At 34.3% G+C, this 18162-nt stretch overlaps 1 protein-coding gene across 3 annotated transcripts in view; it reads left to right on the plus strand.

Moving 5' to 3' along the window:
- LOC136843254 (uncharacterized) overlaps positions 1-18162 on the plus strand; it is a 189127-nt gene that overhangs the window by 54145 nt on the left and 116820 nt on the right. For all 3 annotated transcript variants that reach the window (XM_067111374.1, XM_067111375.1, XM_067111376.1), the window contains exon 6: positions 10723-12209. In XM_067111374.1, the coding sequence (XP_066967475.1) occupies positions 10723-12209 (1487 nt within the window). The remainder of the gene's footprint in view (positions 1-10722; positions 12210-18162) is intronic.

Consider the following 18162-nt stretch of genomic DNA (forward strand, 5'->3'; position numbering starts at 1 on the left):
GTTATAATTGCAAGGTTCATATTCATTTATAAATGTCTGTGCCAGTAGATATCACTTGTAGATATCAAGAGTGATTTTCAATATAGAATTTTTTTGGAAAGCCCTGACATATATTATTCCTGTCAATGTTATTAATTAAGATTTGTTTTGTAAGATGATGTAACTTGTCTACTCTCAAAGTATATTCAGTAGCTTGCTTGTCCCATAGTGGATCATATAAGAGTAGCTTGTGAAAAAATATTTTTAAAGTCCATGCAAAAAACAAAAACTCTTATTTTGTTAAGAAATCCTTCAATTGTCCGGATTGATAAAGCCAAGGGCCTATTGGATATTGGTGAAATCCAGATGAGAGCAAGTAAAAAATGTAGGGGTGTTCAAGGGTAACTCTGTACAGTTCCTCACCTAGTCTTGTTAGTACTGTACCCCATAACTGTAAACACTCATTATGCTTATAAACAACAACCATCACACTACAAACTGAAAACTTTATGCAAAAGCCAATTATCTACCTTTTTTCCCCTTTATTTGTAACAAAATACTGCATAAATACACTTTAAAAATGTAACCCCATCTTTTTCTCTCTTTTGTAAATGACACAGTTCGGGGGGTAGGTAGCCTACCTTTGTTTACCAACAGTCTACCATGGTTTTATGACCATAGATGTGTTTTTATACAGCACCTTTCCTATCAGTTGTTACCTTATTGTATTACCTTACACAAGATACAAAATGTATATATGTGAACTAATGACCTTGGCTAGGTGTTAAACACAGTATCCATTTGCATAAGTCAAATAGGCTATTACAGCTTTTGTAAGATAAAGGTAATGGCAATGAAACTGATATTTTACTTACTGAATCCATTTATACTGTGTTATTATCATGTTGTACTGTATCATCATTGTAATATGTACAGTATATAAAAACCATTACCTAACATTTACAGTGACAAATGTTTAAGTTCTCAGAATCAGCTGATTGAGCCTACTAGCAAAAGAATAAGGAGAATCATTTTTTAGTTTCTAAAAGAAATTAATGTAAAGGAATCTTTCAGTTGTCCAAATTAATAGAGCCAAGGGTCTGTCAGATATGGGCAAAATCCAAATAATGGTGAGTAAAAAATCTAGGGGTGTTGAACAGCAACTCTGTACCTTCCTCATCTAACCTTGTCACTACCACTTTAAACTGAAAACTTTATGCAAAAGGCAGTTGTCTACCTTTTTTTGTAACAAAATATGTAAAACAAAATATACTGCATAAATACATGTTGAAAGTAAAATCCGATTTTACAGCATTTGTCTAGTGACGACGATAACCGGATTTTTTTACATCAATCTCTAGTTATCGGTGCTGGTCCCCACATAACGGTGGAGCCAATCCCCAGTTATCAGCCCGATAATTGGGATCTGCGCTATTATCGGCGATTTTCAGTTATCGTCACGCTGTCTGGAAGGGAAACCCCGCCGATAACCAGGGACCGCCTGTAAATGACACAGTTCAGTAGGTAGGTAGCCTACCTGTGTTTACCCACAGCATACCGTGGTTTTGTGACCATTAATGTGTTTGTATACAACAACTTCCTTATCAGTTGTTACCATATTGCATTACCACATACAAGGTAAAAGTGCATAGGCTGTGTGAACTTTAGACCTAGGCTATCCCAGGTGTTACACTCATAGTATCCATTTGCAAAAGTCAAATGGTCTATTACAGCTGTATTTAAGATAAAGGTAATGCTAATGAAACTATTATTTCATTTACAGAATCCATTTATACTGTATTATTATGTTGACTGATATTTTTATATAAGTAACTTACCAAGTAATTACTTAGCTAACAAGTATGCTTGCACAGCATCCTAAATTCAAAATTCACAGCAGCTCGTCAGTTGCAAAGTGGAGTGTGACAGGTCCTGCACACTGCAACTGGAGTGAGGGAGCGACAGAAACCAACGGCGTCATTCTGTTTTATGCCCCACTCTCGACAACACGTTCTCTGAGCTCTTGCTTTCATGATTTGCCAGTTGTTTTCGTAGCTTGCTTGAAGATTGGTGAAGTATTCACTTTAGTTTTAAAGCCATGGCTTTTGTTGGTTTGTCTTTTTGCACTAGCTTAATTCCTGTTAGTTAGCCATGTCAGATTCTAGTGCTTCCAGCCATTGTTTCTGTAGCGAGGGTTGTAAGACTAGATTAATTAAGAGTTGCTATGATGCCCATACCATGTGCACTAAGTGTAGGGGCAGGTGTGTTCTAGGGAGAGTACATGTTCTGAATGCAAGGATTGGGATGATTGTAGCTGGAAGAGGTTTGAATCCCATCTTATTAAACTGGAGAAAGATAAGCTTAGGAAGGCTCATGCCATAAGTAGGGCCTCTGTGAGTAGAGATTCTTCCTCTTAAGCCTAAGCAAGACTCCAGTCTTGCTTCTCCCACTACCCCAGGACATACTCTCTCCCATCCTCAGTCCCCCTCCTCTCTTCCTCCACCCACCCCCGTGCCTAGCTCCGGTGCTTCAGACCCTGATGCCACTGCCAGCCAAGAATCTGGAATCAAATCTAAATTCGATAAGAAGATAAGTTTAGTGGTGAATTCAGTTTCAGAGATGAGGGCATCCCTACGTGTCCTAGTGGACAAAGTGTTCAACGACAAAGTGTCTTGTGACAAAGTACCAAGTGATGTGTTAGTGGAGGTGGTGGTTTCCCATCCCATTGGCTCTCCTTGACAAAGGTCACTGTCCCGCTGGCCTCGTCCTGGGAGAAGACATACTGGGAGGTCCAAGGGAGGCTGGCTGTGTGTGCCCATGGGTTACTGCCTGCTCTATTGAACCTGTTGCTAGTTCCCAGGCTTCGACCAATGACTGCCATTGGAAAGGCATGTCACTGGATATGCGCCAGCTGTCCTCAATCTTGGATTCAGGTTCCGATAATTATAAAATTACAACTCAGTAATTCTCCGTTTGGTGAACAATAACAATTTTTGTAAGGTGAACATTTACAAAAAAAAAAAAAAATAGATTAAACATACGAATGCATAGAATGCGGTTTATCGGCGCCAATAAGTGATTAACGGCTCCAATAAGTGGATTATTGGTGCTTATGACGTTGTCAATGCCATTTATTACCATAATTATCGGCAATTTTCGGTTAGTAGCGCTTGGCCAGGAGCGAAACCCCTTCCGTTAACCGGGAACTGCCTGTGTGTGTGTGTGTTTGTTTATATATTATATATATATATTATATATATATATATATATATAAAGACAAAATCCATGAAGGGAAGAGAAACATTGGAGTACTGCGAGGCATTTCAACTGTTGTCCTTTGCCTAGCAGACTGAAGAAATATAAAGTTTACAAAGAAAGCTCATATAAGTGACAGATGGAGATTACAAAGGAAAAAATATGCACCTGGAATCCAGCACAATTGAAGAATTAGTAGAACTGCCAAAACAGGGTGAAATATTTAAGAGTTTTACAAAGGATTAGGATCATCCGTTCAGAAGCAGGGACAGGACAATTAAAAGATTATACAAGGAGTGACTGATCACCAAAATCCTTTTGTAAAAATACAACTCAATAATTTTTTTTTTTGTAAACATTAACAATTTTTGCAAGATGAACACTTTTACAAATAAAAAAATTATAGTAAACATTCAAATACAGGCAGTCCCCGGTTTACAACAGGGGTTCCGTTTCTGACAACACGTGGATGTGTCGTAAGCCGAAAATCGTTGTAAACCGGAAAAATCGTCAAAAATCATAAGAAAACCTTACTTTTAATCATTTGAGTATCCTTTGGTTATCTTGAAAATGACATAACCTGCATTTTTATTGAGTCTTTCATGAAAAACCCTCCAAAATTTTACCATTCTACTGAGAGAGAGAGAGAGAGAGACTCACCACTTATCTACCAGAAAAAGACTTGGAATTTTACAGAACTACATTGCTCTCCCATTTTTACTTTGAGATCATCCTACATCAAATATAGAGAAATTATTATCCTGTTACTACTGAGAAATTATATTAATATCTTTTCAAGGTCATCTTAAACACTAGTCAGCCAGAGAGAGAGAGAGAGAGAGAGAGAGAATTTACATGTGCCATTCTTGGCACACACAAGAGAGAGAGAGAGTTTATCTCTTTAATCTCTGGAGGAATGTTAATCCATTTCTCTTTACTGTGACTAACAACAAAAAATTGTTTTTTTCTTTGTCTTCCAAAGATGAAGGCTACCACTACTTTTACCAAGCACGTTTAAAGCGCCATGAACACACGCAGTGGGCATAGGTAGAGAGACTCAAATTAGCAGTATCTTTTCCTGTGAGAGTGAAGGGCTGAACTTACTATCGATTTATAATATATCTATCCATTTCTCATTCTACCTTTTGGAGAGAGAGAGAGAGAGGAAAGAAGGAAGCGAGAAACTGATCTTCTGCCCTTAGTCTGCTTTGAAAATGCATAAATGTTGTAATTTCAGTATACTGTATTATTATTATTTAATCTTATTAATATTTGAAAATTAGCTCATATTAGGTAAGTCATTTATATATCATACAAACGTAGTAAGTCGTCATCTCCCACAAATTTGTTAGAAAAATCTTATGCAGTCATTCTCTCTCTTGTCGGTGAGAGAGAGAAAAAAGATACTACGCACCCTCTTTTTAGTGTATGCAAAGCCCGTGAGGTACAAGTTTTGTGATTGGTTAAAATCCCACCCTTCCTGCCAATAGCATGTCGTCAAGGAGGGCGGGAAGGGGATGAGGGGGTTGTTACAAGTTGTTATTGGCTACTGTCAGTCCTGCCAGCCAATAGCATATCGTCATGGAGAGAAGGGGTTGCTACGAGCTCTGTTATTGGCTACTTCTAATCCCCCTAGCCGGTATCATCATAAGCCTACAAAAAAGCAATAAAAAAAAATTGTCACACAAGTGATGATGGGATTTTAGTATATTTTTATGTTTTCTTACAGTAATTGATATTTTTTTGAAGGATATATGCAATACAGAGAGAGATATGGGCAGTTGGCCTTACTTAAATCTCAGAAGTGAAATTATTCGTGAATTATTCGAGAACAGAGAGAGAGAGAGAGAGAGAGAGGTTGAATGAAGTGATTACATCAGTAAGCAGTTTTATGATTTCACAGGATTTTAATTTAACTTTTATCGATACTTTGCTGTGGTTACTTAATATTAATATTTTAAAATTAGTAAATAATTTTTTCATCATAAAAAATGTATTTAGTCATGAAAATAAAATAAAAATCAGTAATTTAGTGAATATTGCTGTATGAAAAAATCCGCGAATGTAAATTTTCTTCCGTCATATGCATTGGACACCGAGTCATCCCAAATATTACCGTCGAGAATCATAAGAAAACTTTAATTTTATTCCTTAGGGTGTCATGAAAACAACACATCCTGCATTTATATTGAGTTTTTCACAATAAAAACCCTCCAGATATTGACCATTCTGTTGTTTTGGATGCATATTTCTTCCGATCGTCGTCAGACTGGAGTCGTCCGAAATACCGTCGAAAATCGTAAGAAAACCTTACTTTTAATCCTTTGGGTGTCTTGAAAACAACGAATCCTGCATTTATATTGAGTTTCTCATAATAAAACCTCCAAATATTGACCATTCTGCTATTTTGATGCATATTTCTTCCGATCATTGGCATCGTCCGAAATATGAACACCTTACTTTTAATCTTTGGCTGTCTTGAAAACAATGAATCCTGCATTTATATTGAGTTTCTCATAATAAAACCTCCAAATATTGACCATTCTGCTGTTTTGGATGCATATTTCTTCTGATCGCGTCGGACTGGTGTCGCCCAAAATACCGCGAAAATCTTGAGAAAACCTTACTTTTAATCCTTTGGGTGTCTTGGAAACAATGAATCCTGCATTTATATTGAGTTTCTCATAATAAAAACCCTCCAAATATTGACCATTCTGATGTTTTGGATGCATATTTCTTCCAATCGTCGTTGGACTGGCATCGCCTGAAATACTGTCAAAAATCGTAAAAAACCTTACTTTTATTCCTTTGGGTGCCTTGAAAACAATTTATCCTGCATTTACATTGAGTTTTTCAACAGAAAACCCTCCAAAATTGACCATTCTGCCATTCTGGAGCCATATTTCTTCTGTCGGACGGGCATTGTCAGCATCGAAACATGGAAGATGCGTTGTAACCCAGGAAATATTTTTTTATGAATATATTTGAAAAGCGCCAGAAACTCGAACTCAGAACGAGACCGTAAACCGAGACCGTCGTAAACCAGGGACTGTCTGTACATAGAAATATATATAAGGTAACTAATTTGTAATTAAGTCAGTGATTTTATCTTTCTTGAACATTTTTCTAATACAGGGGTCAAAATAATACATGCTAGGGCCAAAGTTAAAATTACAGCTGGAAGTAAGCTGTATAATAGCGGATTCCAAAAGATTTCATGAAGAGAAATCTTTCGATCTGGCAATCACTGAACTTTCAGTCCAATTTATCCTGTGAGAGTTTTCACTTAAATAAATGAATATAGCATTGGATGTTTGTCCAGTTTTGACTGAATACTTATGTTGCTTAATACATAAATCTAAATTTTTGCTAGACTGGCCAATATAATAAGAGGGGCAGTCCAAACATGGAATTTTATATATTATGTTTTTTCTTTAGGGCTGTTTTTTTTATTAACATTCCGTTTAGTGTGTTGTTATAGGAAAAAAACGAGGTTAACATTAAAAGATTTTAATGATATTATGTTTTCAAAACCACTAAAATAAGGCAAGCTAAAAATGTCCTTAGGGGTTTCTTAATCTGTGTTACTTTCAGCATAAAACTTTATGTGGGCTTTATAATAACGAATATCTGTATATGTGAAGGTTAACATAAATCTGACCCTATTTTTCTTATGTATTCAATTTTTTGATCCAAATACTGGGAACTGACAGTGTGCAAAGTTTGTAAAAAAAATAGATATTTTGATATTAAGGTGATGGCCAGAATAAAAATGGACATGAATTAAGTTGTTGGTTGGTTTCCTATAAATACTGAATTTGCATTGAAATGGTTCCCTATGTATTAAAACATCTAAGAAAGGGAGGCAGTTGTCTTTTTCTAATTCTAAAGTAAACTTAATGGATGGTACCTGTTTATTCAAATTAGAGAGTAAATCATTTACATCAATATCAGCAGGCAAAACAGCTAAAATATCGTCAACATATTTATACCACTTTAAAGGAGTATAAATGACAATAGGTAAATATTGTTTTTCAAAGAATTCCATGTACAAGTTTGAGAGGAGTGGGGATGAAGGGTTGCCCATTGCCATACCAAATATTTGTTGGTAAAATTCACTATTGAATATAAACTTACAATCACAAATGCACAACCTAGTGAGTGAAATAATATGACTTACAGTTAGAGGTAATTGATTATGGATTAGTTCATTACTGAGACAGTCTAAAATAGAATCTGTAGGGACTTTAGTAAAAAGAGAACAAACCTCAAAACTAACAAATCTATCAGTAGGGCAAAAAGTTATTTTGTTAACTTATCAACTAAATCTAGACAATTATATATATATGTAAGAATCAGAGATAGTTACAAGTAACGGGGACAAAAGCTTGGTAATATATTTCATATTGAGCCATCAGTACTGATAATAGGTTGCATAGGATTATTTTCTTTGTGCATTTTTACTAATCCGTGTAAGTAAGGTGACAAGGAAGATTTTAATGACAACTGACCTATTAATTCTTTTTTATCTTTAAAGATTTTTTCACTGTGCTATTGAAATTTTGTATGACTTGATCAGGGTTTTTTGTAAGTCATATCATCATCCAGTAGGGCTTTGCATACATGATGTGTAGCCAGCTTTAACTAAAATTACGATACTATTCGACTTATCAGCTTTTGTGATGTGGATTGTATTGTCTTTTTTAAGATCGGTCAAATTTATGTATAGCAAGCAGAGAAATTACTTTCATGCTTAACATTGGCAGCTCCATAAACAATACCTTTAATTGTGTAAACATGATTTTGAGGGAGATCACAATATTTTTCAGATATACATACGGACGACGCAATCGTTAAAGCAGAGGGTCTGTTTGATATAAAGAAGGATAAACCATATCCGAGTGCACTCACAATGTTTTCACTTATTTGTTTACTTGCTAAGTTTATAACACAATCATTATGTGCACTATTAGTCCAGTTGCTGCTATCAATAAGTTTTTTTAGTTTTCTGTCAAGTTTCCTTGTTAGGGCATCTGTAGTCCTACGAAGTTTTCCATAAATTTCTTGTCATAGCGAGTCCTTCCAATCAGCTAGGATAGAATGATTCAATGAAATTTTGGCTTTTTCTTATTATTAAATTTTTCATTTTCCTCTTGCTTTGCGACTGCTATGTGGCATTTTAACATCATGACACTGAATTAATTGAATGGGTGATGGTCATATCTTAAGCAGCATGGTAGCAAGGATTTAGGGAGCACTTGTTCAGACAGTATGTTTAATATAATTATTTATTTGTAAAATTGTTCATCTTGCAAAAATTGTTATTGTTTAAAAAAAAGAGAGAACGATTGAGTTTTACTTTTATCAAATTTTTTGTTGGTCAGTCACCCCTTGTATAATCTTAATTGTCCTGTCCCTGCTTCTGAACATTTGATCCTAATCCTTTGTAAAACCTGTTAAATTGTGTTGGATTCCAGATACAAATTTTTTCCCTTGTAAACTCCATCTGCCATCAACTTTCTTTGTTAACTTATATGTGTATTTCTTCAGTCTGCTAAGTAAAGGATGACTGTCGAGAGGCCTTGCCACACTCCATTGTTTCTCTTTCCTTCGTGGATTTTGTCTTTATTTATAGATTCATCACATTCCATATTTTCATGATTCAGTTATATATAATATATATATATATATTATATACTATATATATATATATATATATATATATATATATATATATATACACATACACACACATATACACACAGTGAACATATATACATACATAAATTATACATACATACAGGGAACCCTGCGTATTCACTGGATCCCCGGCAAATAGCTAGATTCTGCGAATACTTAAAACCCCTCTGAAACACTTAGAACTGCCCATTTTGATAGTTTCAACACAAGAAAAACCTGTAAAAATGCTTATGCCTGAGTATTTTAATAGTTTTATCACAAAAAGTCCATTTATTCATGAAAATTATATGAAAATACAGTAATTAGTGAATATTTCTCTGAAAAATACCGTGAATGGGCGAATTTTCCACGAATAATGGGTAGGTATGTTCCACAGAGAAACCCGTGAATTATATTATATATATATATATATATATATATATATATATATATATATATATATATATATATATATATATATATATATATATATATATATATATATATATATATATATAGTATAGTTAGTGTGTGTTTGTGTGACCATTTGCAACATCTGCAGTAAAGTTGAAGTTCCTTAGTTTTTTAATGAAGGTTTTAATTATCATCAATGTGAAACTGATCTGTGTAAATGGGTGATAGTTTAATATACAGTGCTTACCTACTACTGGTTTTCTACACTAGTTGAGCCTTTTTGCAATACTTGAATATTTTGCAGTGACTGGCTGATCACAGCTGTTTTGCTGAAACCCCTTTAACACCATCAGACGACATGTAAAATACCATAGGTACCTTATTTGACAAATGTATTGTTGGTTATGATAAACATTATCTTGTGCTGCCAAACAATTTTACTTAGTGTGGAAGCAGTTTATGTGAGAGGAGATAAACACTATCTGCCACTTGAGGCTGTTTAGTATCCTTTGTTGGGCATTTTATTCATGTATTGTGTGTTTGTTTTTATGACACTTCTATTTTTAAGGTTAGGAAGGAGATGAGTCATGTGATGAAATTTAAGATTATTGACAAGTTTGAACATGGGAGGTCATGTTCAGTTGTTTGCTCTGAATGTGGTCCTATCCAAGACAAACTTGCACTACTTAGCTATTACAAGATGAAAGCAATAAGAACATGATGTTTAATTAAGAGATAAACTTAATCAACCTTATCTGGTATAGGTAACAACATTTGATTGTGTTAATGGTTTGTTTTACCAAACTGAAGATGGCCAAGCACTTCTGATAGGCCTTGCTGATTAAAAGGCTTCAAAAGGTTGGCTGTTCTGCTTTAAACTCTGATGTAGTTTTATTAATCATAAGACTGACAGCAAAGCTTTGGAAAGTTCAGAGTAAGGTATTTGAAGGAAGAGAGTCTGGTTTCCCAATTATTTGAAAGAGGGGATTTAGTATAGTTCACCTTTCAGTGACTTACACATTTTTATAAGATAATAAACCAGGTGGTTAGTGTGTTTGTGCTTCTGTATGGAAATAGATTATATGCAGAGAGAATTTTGAAAATGTCTTGAAAAGTTTTGATTTTTTATTACTTGTGCTCTTTCAGCATTTGCAGTTAGGTTCAAGAGATCAGTCTAAATCAATACTTACTTCTACATTGGTGTTGTTGTGAAAAAGCATTACTTCTCTATTATATAATGATCCATTGTTTCATAAGTAAACTTTTCAGAAATAGAAAAATAAGTTCATGCTACCCCCTTTGTGAGCATGTGTACATATTGAACTAAGATGTTTTGGATTTTTACTTTTTATATATATATATATATACATATATATAAACTTTTTACTTTTTCAGATCTAGCAGAGCGTTGGAACAGTTGTGCTCGCTTCAGCTGCCTGCAACATGGAATTACAGTTCATACCAGTTTTGAAATGGTACCTCCTTTTCCCCGATTCCTGCCAAATGTCCAAATGAAACGTGAAGGCTTTGTTGTACTTAATGCTGGTAATTTTATCCATGTTCTCAGTGTAGAACTTGAAAATAAAGACAGAAAAATGAAGGAAGTTGAGACTGAAATTTTAGGCATTAGACTCAATCGTATTGATTCAGAGGAAAGAACTGAAGAAAGTGATGATGACAGGGAGCAGAATAGGTCCAGGGTTGGATCAGTAAACGTGAGTAAGCAGGGTGGAAACTGTGTAGCTACTCCAGGTAAAGAATATGATGGTGTAGACAGCTCAAGTAGTGATGCTGAGGCTGATGCTGATGTACAAAGTGTATGTGAAGAAGAAATTGTCCCCCATGCAAAGGAAGAAAGAAATACATGCTCAAATAGTTTGAAAATTACTTTAAATAATGGATACAGTGTAAGTGGCAGTACAATGAGCGATAAAGACAGAGAGTGGGAGATTCTTATTGGAAATGTGCCCTCGCGGAATAGCTCAACTAGGGTAAGGAAGGATCTTTATGCTGATATATCTGGCCCTTGTTCTAGTAGTTCAAAAGATAATACAGGTGATTGCCCAAGTGTACCTAATCATTGTGATATAAATAAGTGTGTTATTAAAAGCCCTGGAAGTGTCCATGGACCAGAAGATAGTGATACCTTTAATCATAATTACTCATTCAAAGAGTTTCAGTTACCTGATGATTCACCTTATCATTTTTATTCCGATAATTTTCAGTATAATGATAATGATTCTGATGATTCAACTAGATGTTCTCACTTTAGTGAAGATTCACGACTTAGCCGCTCAGATCTCAGGGATTTTGTGAGCTTAGGGGAGAGATGGAAAAATGGACCTTACTATGGCTGTGCTAATGTTGTTAAGACAGATGAAGGAAACTTCAATCCTCCACATTCCCAGCAACAAAATAGAATGGTTCTCAGGAGTTCCAGTGATAGCACTTGTGGTGAAAAAAGTATAAAACAAGCTGAAAAGGAATACGAATTCATTGATGAGATTTCTGAGACCCGCCATGAAAAACTCAGTGTTTTTCGTCGCCGAAGATTAGCTGATAAGAAATATGAATTTTCTGATGAAAATTTAGAGAATGTGCCACAGAAATACAGCAGTTTTAGAAGCCAGACACGAAGACTGATTATGAGTCCATCAAGGTCACCTAAATTCCGGTCAATGACTGTGCCTCTTTCTGAACTTTCAATTGAATTAGGAGAGTCATCAGGGCTTTTAAGGTCTGTTTATGAAAAGTTGCTGAGTCCAACCTCTGGTAATGGGTCACCTAGTGAAGTGCTTAGACCTATCAACCAGAATATAAATAGTCCCATCCTCTCACCTCGAGATGACAGATGGCGAGAAGAAATCGATCGCATGGAAAAGGTACCATAATTCCATATTCATAATTATTGTTTTTGTAGCATCCTAGATTTAAGAATATTATTTTATAAGTACATTATAGCATTCATGTAACCAATAAGTTGGATTTGCTAATGTTTCAGTATGTTCCTGTATCACGGTTTAATTTTTCGATCAGCATGCTTTTACACTCAGGAGCATGTTATTTTTGCCGTCTTTGCTGTTATGGTTTAGTAGGATTTAGAAGACACTGTAAGATCAGCAATCCTCAGTTGTATGTTCTTTTAGTGTGTCTTTGCTTCTGTTTGTTTACTTTTGCATAATTGTTAAATCCTACATTTATCCTTCATCTTTGAAACACGACATGCACTGGTTCGGCCGATTCCAAAGAATGTTTTCATTCTTAGTCCTTTTGCTAAAATATTGAGTGTTTTGCAAAACTCACTTACTTATTCACTATTTATCCTAAACATCTTTTTGTCTTCACATGGTAGAGCTGTATTTATACCTTTGGTTTCTCATTGATGTTTGGTTGTCTTCCCTCTGTGTAAAGACACTTGACTCTTGTATAAGTCTCGGTTAGCTAAACTTCTTCTGTATATTGTAAGGACAGTCACTCACAGGATTCTAAGAAACAGCTGACTTTATTTCTTAGATCTGATGTGTTTTGATTCATCATGCACACAGACGCATAGTTACAGGTGGTCCACTAGGCATGTGGATGGAACAGATAGGCATACTTGTCAAAGGCACTTTGTAATTGATTGGTTGCCAATCTTGGTGGCTATACCTGGCTTCAGCAGTCATGTTTGAAAGCTTACAGTGTTTCTTCCATTGAAAGAGACAAAGAGAAATGGAAAAATGTATTTTACAAGTGATATAAGTAGCTCCTTTTACAACAGAATATATACTACAGGTACATCCCCATTTATGATGGTTCCTTTTATGATAAATCGAGTTTACAATGGGGTTCCAGTTCCAATGGTTCTGAAGTAATACCGATACGACAATATTGAAAATATTTTAAATTTGATGAGCAATGGGCACAGGCAGCAGCGTACAATGGCGTCATGAACTACTTGAAGTTTTGTTTATGATACAGTAATTCATATTTATGTTTATGATGCAGTAGTTCATATTTCATTAAAGGATATGTATGCACAGTACTGAGAGAGAGAGAGAGAACAAAGTGAGGCATGTTTACATTAATGCCTAATACAGTAACGCACTCTCTTACACTATTTTGTTTATATTTTATGCTATAGTATTCTCGTTTATATTGTTACTGCATTTTCTAATTTTTTTATAGTTTTATAAACCAAATTATAAATGCAATCAAGTCCGTAGGGTACATACTACGCGCAACACTCGATTCCATACCGTCGGTGAACCTGGGTTTTGTCTTGCCTACATACGAAATTAGCATTTTGAATAATTTTTTGGTGATTAGAGATGAAATATTCTCTTGTTTATTATTGTGTGCTAATCATACTTTGCATAAACTAAGCTTGTAATAAAAGTGGTACAGTAAATCAAGCAAAGCAAAAAAATTTGTAACGTACTTAGGCATGCACGCAATCATTCGAAGGCATCGTGAACTTTCATGATTTTATGTTTGTGATACAGTAATTCATATTTCACTGAAGGATATGTGCAGTAGTAAGAGAGAGAGAAAGAAACGGAGTTTATATTGGTAAACAAATGAATTGGCAGGAAACAACTCTTTTGTGATTGTGAAGGATTTTACTTTTAACATAAAGTATATATGTTTACCTTTGTATACCCGTTTTACATTTATGTTTAATAATAATAATAATAATAATAATAATAATTCCATTAATACAATCATTTCTTTTAGCAGCTAAAAAAAATATTTTCCTAAATCTTTTGGCAGTAGGCTGATTAAGCTGATTCTAAGAAGCACTTTTCACCACAGGCGGGACGAATGTTTTTTTTATACATATTACAATGATATATCATTATAATAATAAGGTATAAATGTTTTCCGTAAGTAAAATAACAGTTTCATTACTATTACCTTTATCTTAAATACAGCTGTAATAGCCCGTTTGACTTTTGCAAATGGATACGAGTGTAACACCTGGGTTAGCATAGGTCTATAGTTGACACATAGCCAACACATTTTTATCTCGTTTATGGTAGTACAATGCGGTAAAAACTGGTAAAGAAGTTGCTATATAAAAATACATTAATGGTCACAAAACCTTGGTAGGCTGTGGGTATAGTGTAGGCTATGCTACTGTATACACGTGTAGATTGTACTGTATACCGTAGCATAGGTTAGGCTAATTTCCTTTCATGTTTTTTCAAGAAAAGATGGGGTTTTTGTAACCTAACCCCACCGTAAATGGGGAAATACCTGTATTAAGTTGCAAGAAATGGAAAATTGTTTGCTTATGGAAATAGAAGATAAAAAGTTATGTATGGTTACAAGATATAACTAATGCAACCACAATAGGTAAATTCCTTGTGGGTTGATGTATCTGGCCTTTGTTCTAGTAGTTCAAAAAATAACACATGTGATTGCCCAAGTTTACCTAATCATTGTGATATAAATAAGTGTGTTATTAACCCTTAAACGCCGAGCCTCTATTTACAAAAACGTCTCCCCGTATGCCATGACGTTCGTGAGTTAGCGCTGCCGAAAAAGTTTTTTTCAAAAAATCACAGCACGCTTTAGTTTTTAAGATTAAGAGTTCATTTCTGGCTCCTTTTTTGTCATTGCCTGAAGTTTAGTATGCAACCATCAGAAATGAAAAAATATCATTTTATCATATATAAATATTGATATATATGACAGTGCAAAAAAATGTTTCATATATAATTTTATACAAATCGCTGTGAGCAAAACGGTTAAAGCTAACGGGTTATTTTGTTTTTCTTTGTATTGTACACTAAATTGTGATGATTTTGGTATATAACAAATTGTAAAACGATCAAAGTAACACAGAGAAAATATTATCACAAAATGATGCATGAATTCGTGAATGCGCTGGACGAAAAAATAATGTTTTTTTCAAAAATTCACCATAAATCGAAATATTGTGCGAGAGACTTCCCATTTGTTGAAAAATGAAGCTAATTGATTGAATATTACTAGACTGTAAGTGTTTTAGCTTACAATTGCAGTTTTTGACCATTTCGGTCGAAAGTTAAAGTTGACCGAAAAGTCGAATTTTTTCTATTTATCGTGATTTATATGAAAATATTTCAAAACTGATAAAAGCTACAACCATGAGTTATTTTCTGTTGTATTGTACATGAAATTGCACACATTTTCATATATAAAACTTTATGTAACGACTAATATAAAACGGTGAAAATATTACGACAACGTGACGAAAGAATTTCTGAGATGTTCGCCGAAGTTACCACTTTAGAGACGTAAGGAAAATGTTTTTTCAAAAATTCACCATAAATCGAAATATTGTGCTAGAGACTTCCAATTTATTGCAAAATGAAGGGAAACGATTGAATATTACTAGAATGTAAGAGTTTTAGCTTACAATTGCGTTTTTTTACCATTTCTATCGAGTTAAAGTTGACCAAGGTTGAAATTTTGGCTGTTAACGTGATTTATGTGAAAATGTTTCAAAACTGATAAAAGCTACAACCATGAGCTATTTTCTGTTGTATTCTACATGAAATTGCGCACATTTTCATATAAAAGTTTATGTAATGACTAATGTAAAACGATGCAAACATTACAACAACGTGATCTAAAGGATTTCTGAGATGTTCGCCGAAAGTTACCACAAGACAGACGTAAGGAAAAAGTTTTTTTTTTCCAGAAATTCACCATAAATTGAAATGTTGTGCTAGAGACTTCCAGTTTGTTGCAAAATGAAGGTACATGATTGAATATTAGTAGAATGTAAGAGTTTTAGCTTATAATTGCGTTTTTTACCATTTCCTCGAAAGTTAAAGTTGACCAAGGTTGATATTTTGGCAGTTATCGTGATTTATATGAAAATATTTCAAAACTGATGAAAGCTACAACCATGAGTTATTTTCTGTTGTATTCTACATGAAATTGCACACATTTCCATATATAAAACTTTATGTAACGACTAATATAAAATGGTGCAAACATTACGACAACGTGACGAAAGAATTTCTGGCGCGGACGTAAGGAAAAAGTTTTTTCAAAAATTCACCATAAATCGAAATATTGTGCTAGAGACTTCCAATTGGTTGCAAAATGATGGTAAATGATTGAATATTACTAGAATGTAAGAGTTTTAGCTTACACAATTGCGTTTTTTGACCATTTCAGTCGAGTCAAAGTTGACCAAGGTTGAAATTTTGGCAGTTATCGTGGTTTATATGAAAATATTTCAAAACTGATAAAAGCTACAACCATGGGTTGTATTTTGCTGTATTTTACATGAAATTGCGCATTTTTCATATATAAAACTTTATGTAACGGCTAATATAGAACAGTGCAAAAATTACGACAAAATGACGAAAGAATTTCTGAAATTTTCGGTCGAGTTACCGCAAGGGGCTTAAGAAAAAGTTTTTTTTCAAAATTCACCATAAATCGAAATATTGTGCTAGAGACTTCCAATTTGTTGTAAAATGAAGGTACATGATTGAATATTACTAGAATGTAAGAGTTTTAGCTACAATTGCGTTTTTCAACCATTTTGGTCGAGTCAAAGTTGACCGAAGGTTGAAATTTTTTGTAGTCGACGTGACGGTACGCCCACTTGGCACCCAACAGACAATTTTAGTCGACGATGATATACGCCCAGTAGGCGTTTCAGGTTAAAAGCCTTGAAGTGTCCATGGACCAGAAGATAGTGATATCTTTAGTCATAATTACTCATTCAAAGAGTTTCAGGTACCTGATGATTCACCTTATCATTTTTATTCTGATAATTTTCAGTATAATTATGATTCTGATGATTCAACTAGATGTACAAAAGATGTATCTAAAGCATCTGCTAATTATATATATATATACAGGTTGACCATCACTAATCCAGCATCATTGGGACCTGGAGGGTGCCGGATTAGCCATTTGTTAGGCTAGAATACACGAAACCCAGTAGCTAAGCACCTCATCTTAGAATTAAAGTATCCCATAAATCAGTACAAGTTGGTTAATAAAGAAAAGACAATTATCAAATACAGGTAGTGCTCGAGTTACGACAATTTGACTTACGATATTTCGAGTTTACGATGGGGTTAGCAATTAATACTGATATGAAAATATTTAGGAAAAATATTTTTAGATTTCACGCAGGCGCAGGCAGCAAGAGAGACCAACTTACAATAGACCAACTTCTTTTCCTCCATCTCTTTATTCCATCTGCTAGTTAAAAAAGTAAAAGAGAATGATAAAAGTATTGTTAGTAACGTTATACTCTTGCGTAAATACGTACAGCCATAAACAACCAAACGGGAAACTGTTGTTTTGCTAATAATCGTATCAGATAACAACTGTTGTGCTTGTATTTCAACCATCATACGGTAATACACAATTACTGTAGTTATGTTACAAATGACGTTAAGTACTGTACAATAGGACTGATTTATTTTTTACACTATACCCTTATTTGCTTTGGAGAAAAGATTGGCAGGGAAATATACTGCTACAGTAACTTTAAGCTGCAAGTTGTAGCTGAAGCTGAGAAAACAATGTTCAAGCTGCTAATGACTATAAATTATTGTGCATCGGCAACATGGATGAAACTCGACCGTAAATAAAACTGGAGAGAATGTATTTTAATCAAAACTACTGGGCATGAAAGAATACAAATTACTACTGTCTTCACGGCGATAAAATATAAATATGTAAAGCTCATATTATGATGAAATCAAGAGAAAATAGCTAACGGAATCTTGATTTTTTTACACAAAAAAACATTCCCAAAACGGCCAGCCACGATTCCCGAGAACGTCATATATTAACAAAAAAAAATAGCTAAATTTTCACAACGAGTTTATA

Source organism: Macrobrachium rosenbergii, chromosome 11 (genome assembly GCF_040412425.1).
Source record: "Macrobrachium rosenbergii isolate ZJJX-2024 chromosome 11, ASM4041242v1, whole genome shotgun sequence".
Lineage (NCBI taxonomy): Eukaryota > Metazoa > Arthropoda > Malacostraca > Decapoda > Palaemonidae > Macrobrachium > Macrobrachium rosenbergii.